The sequence below is a fragment of the Sinocyclocheilus anshuiensis genome, unplaced genomic scaffold, assembly GCF_001515605.1.
Source record: "Sinocyclocheilus anshuiensis isolate Anshui unplaced genomic scaffold, SAMN03320099.WGS_v1.1 scaffold7795, whole genome shotgun sequence".
Lineage (NCBI taxonomy): Eukaryota > Metazoa > Chordata > Actinopteri > Cypriniformes > Cyprinidae > Sinocyclocheilus > Sinocyclocheilus anshuiensis.
This window is the reverse complement of record NW_015544608.1, coordinates 1-3,445: the sequence shown is the minus strand read 5'-3', so window position 1 is coordinate 3,445 and position 3,445 is coordinate 1. Positions and strand designations below refer to the sequence as shown.

At 33.2% G+C, this 3,445-nt stretch overlaps 1 protein-coding gene across 1 annotated transcript; it reads right to left on the bottom strand.

Moving 5' to 3' along the window:
- Window positions 1–230: 230 nt before the first annotated feature.
- LOC107698210 (ribonuclease inhibitor-like) lies at window positions 231–3,335 on the bottom strand (the record flags this gene model as incomplete). The annotated part of the gene is made up of 5 exons (XM_016499168.1): window positions 231–404; window positions 1,342–1,515; window positions 2,329–2,502; window positions 2,795–2,965; window positions 3,162–3,335. Coding segments are annotated over 5 exons (867 nt in total), but the record flags the coding sequence as incomplete, so codon positions are not given.
- Window positions 3,336–3,445: the final 110 nt, after the last annotated feature.

Genomic DNA, 3,445 nt, shown 5'->3' with positions numbered 1-3,445 from the left:
TCCAGACTATAAACACTGTTTAACAGTGTATTATCTGAGCACTGTACTGGATTTACTGATTGCACTGTAGTATTTTATTTCTGTATTTTTCTCTTATTTCATTTAAAATATGTTTTACATTTCTTATACACCTTTTATGAAAATTGTTAATAACTTTTTTTGTATAGCACTTTGAATTTGCATACATGTTCTACATGAATAATCTTGCCTATAAAATCATGTTGACTCACTTCATTTTCTCCAGTTTGCTATGAGAGTCCATCAAAAGAGCAGAGAGCTTCTCCCAATCCAGGTCTCCTAATTTATCTTCACTCAGATCCAGTTCTTTCAGTACTAATGGACTTGTACCCAGTACTTTAGTAAGATAGTCACACGCTTCCTCTGCAGCAGGACTTTTCAAAAACCTACAGGAAGTAGAAGAGAATTTTAGATGAGATAATCTTGTTGTAATTTTATACTGTTTGCTGCTCCCATCCTGCTTATGGGTGGAGTTCAGCAAACACAAATCATCCCCACTAATATGTTTCCATAGTTAATGTATTAGTGTGAGGTTCCCTTTGGTTTTTAGTTGTTCCTAGCTCAATTTAAATGTTACTCAGTTTTTTAAACTTCAGTCGTTTAAAGAGAACATGATATTAGCAAGTGTAAACATAACATTGTTGTTGTTGTTAAAATTTTATTCAGAGGCCCAAACTGAGAAAACATAAAATGTTAAAAGCTTATAATATAATGTCAGTGAGATCTTTATAACAGTAAAGCAGACTACTTTAATAAAACACATATAAATATCAGTTGTCATTCTATATGTCCAAATAATGTGTCTTAGTGAAATTATATTTAAATTGTATTATCAAAGCTCTTTGGGTTTTTTTGTTTTGTTTTGTTTTTTTGGGATTCAGAGATAAACAAATAAACGTCCCTCAAAACCCTGATGTTTCATATTTGATATATAATTTTCATAAAAAAAAAAAAAAACCTGATGTGTAAATAATCAAGCAAACTTATGTTGCTTTAGCCCAGTAAGTGTTCATCTTGAAATATTACTAATATAAAAGTTATGTTTACCTTATAAAAATCAGTAAAGATCTCACAGTAAAAGCATATGTTTACCACAACTTGAATGGGGGCATTTTAAAAATAATACTAAAAGGGCTTTTACTTGCTAATGCAAAGAAATACATGTTTCTGTCAGTTATAATCTTCCATATGGCATATGATGTGATTAATTAAACACTGGATCAAAACAAGATACAGCTTGTCAACTGATTGTTGTTGCAGCATGGTTCCAGAAAGGTTATTTGAAATTTACAATTTTAATAAGTATTTGAAGGTTTTAATCACCTGATGGTCTTCAATTTATAGTGTCCATCCTGTAGTAAATCACTGAGCTGCTTCACTCCTGATGGTCCAGGATCATTTCCTGTGAGATCCAGCTCTATCAGGTGTGAAGGGTTTGATCTCAGAGCTGAAGCCAGAGCTAGATAACCTTCTTCAGTGATACTGCAGTCTGAAACTCTGTATATGAAAGAAGCTGTTAGGTATTGCATGTTCTGTGCTAAATAAACAAAATGAAGAACACTTCAAGTTCAAACCAATATTGTGATGCTAAATAATAGTTAGAGAAATTATCAACAAGTTAGAAAAAATATTGCCATAGAGCATGCAAAAGTGTATGCTAATATAATAGCATTTTAAAATAGGAAAATACATGCATTGACCAATGATTTAATGCTAACATCTTACTAAACAAACTATTTGCCCAAAGAAAATTGTTATTATTCATTCATCCTTGGGGTTTTTTTTTTTTCTCAAAACACAAAAGGAGATGTTAGACAGAATATTAGTCTAAGTCAAACACAGCAAAATCCCCCGAGTTAAATCAACTCTGCTCAGAGTACATATTGTCCCAATCTACAGAGTGTTAAAGTAACACTGAAGCAGAGTTACCACTGTTGAGGATTATGTGATACGTTTTCATGTCTAAAAGCCTGAGCAGTAGTTGTTAATCTTCAACATTGTTAACAGCAGGTTTTCTTTACTAATGCTCACTCATCAATTAATGTTGAAGATGAACAACTACTGCTCAGGCTTTTAGACATGAAAACGTATCACATAATCCTCAACAGTGGTAACTCCGCTTCAGTGTTACTTTAACACTCTGTAGATTGGGACAATATGTGCTCTGAGCAGAGTTGATTTAACTCTGGGGAAGGTGAGTGCAGACAGTAACTGAAATTATAGCCTCCAGGTTTTATTTTTTTCAGGTAATCTAATCAAATTAACACTATAAATTCAAATGTAGAAATGTACATTAATGAAAATACACACTTTAGTTTTTCCAATTTGCATTCTGTGCTTTTAAACAGAGGACAGATCTTCTGTATTCCTGAGGTTTCTAGTTTATTTCCACTCAGATCCAGCTCTATCAGGTTTGAAGGATTTGAATTAAACGCTGAAGTCAGAGCAGCACAACCTTCTGCTGTAATACTGTTATTATTCAACCTGCAGAGAAAAAGAGAGAGTGAGAGTGAAAACAAAAAACAAAAAGACTGGAAACATTCTTCAGATTATTTCATTCACAACACACAACTAATACCTAAAGAAGGATAAATCTATATGATGGCTCAACTAATCTTAGTCCTCTAAAAAAGAATCACAATGCCAGTATTTAGAAAATGAAATATCAAACAATATTATCTGCTCTGATCCAACAAGTGAGTAAATATTATTAACAATTACAGTAACATTACTATTAAAAATAATAATACATTTCAAATGAATTAACAATACTCACTGGAGTGTGTTGAGTTTGCAGTGTTTATCCTGCAGTAGAGCAGCGATCTGATTCACTCGTGTGTCTCCTAGTTCATGTTCACTCAGATTCAGCTCTCTCAGGAGTAACGGGTTTTTACCCACAATTCCAGTCACATACTGACAGGCTTCATCTGCAGCAGGACCCAAAAACCTGAAGAAGATAAGATGTAGCAGGATTCAATTAAACTAATCTTGAGGTAATGAAAAACAGCATCTGGTTCAGATGGTAAACAGTGTTAAATTGTGTTAAACTGTTATGAAACACTTTATTACAGAAATACACTGCAGCATGGTTGCAGAAAGTTAATTTTAAAGTACAACTTTTAAACATGTTAAGATTTCTCCACCTGATGGTGTTCAATTTATAGCGCCCATCCAGTATTAAATCATTGAGCTGCTTCACTCCTGATTGTCCAGGATCATTTCCTGTGAGATCCAGCTCTATCAGGTGTGAAGGGTTTGATCTCAGAGCTGAAGCCAGAGCTTTATATCCTTCTTCTGTGATACTGCAGTCTGAAAGTCTAGAGGCAAAAAACAACAGCAAGAAAATAAAGTCTCAAATGTTGTTACTCATTTAGTAAAAACAAGTTTTAATTTTTCAGATTACAATATTTATAATTCTCAGCTCTCC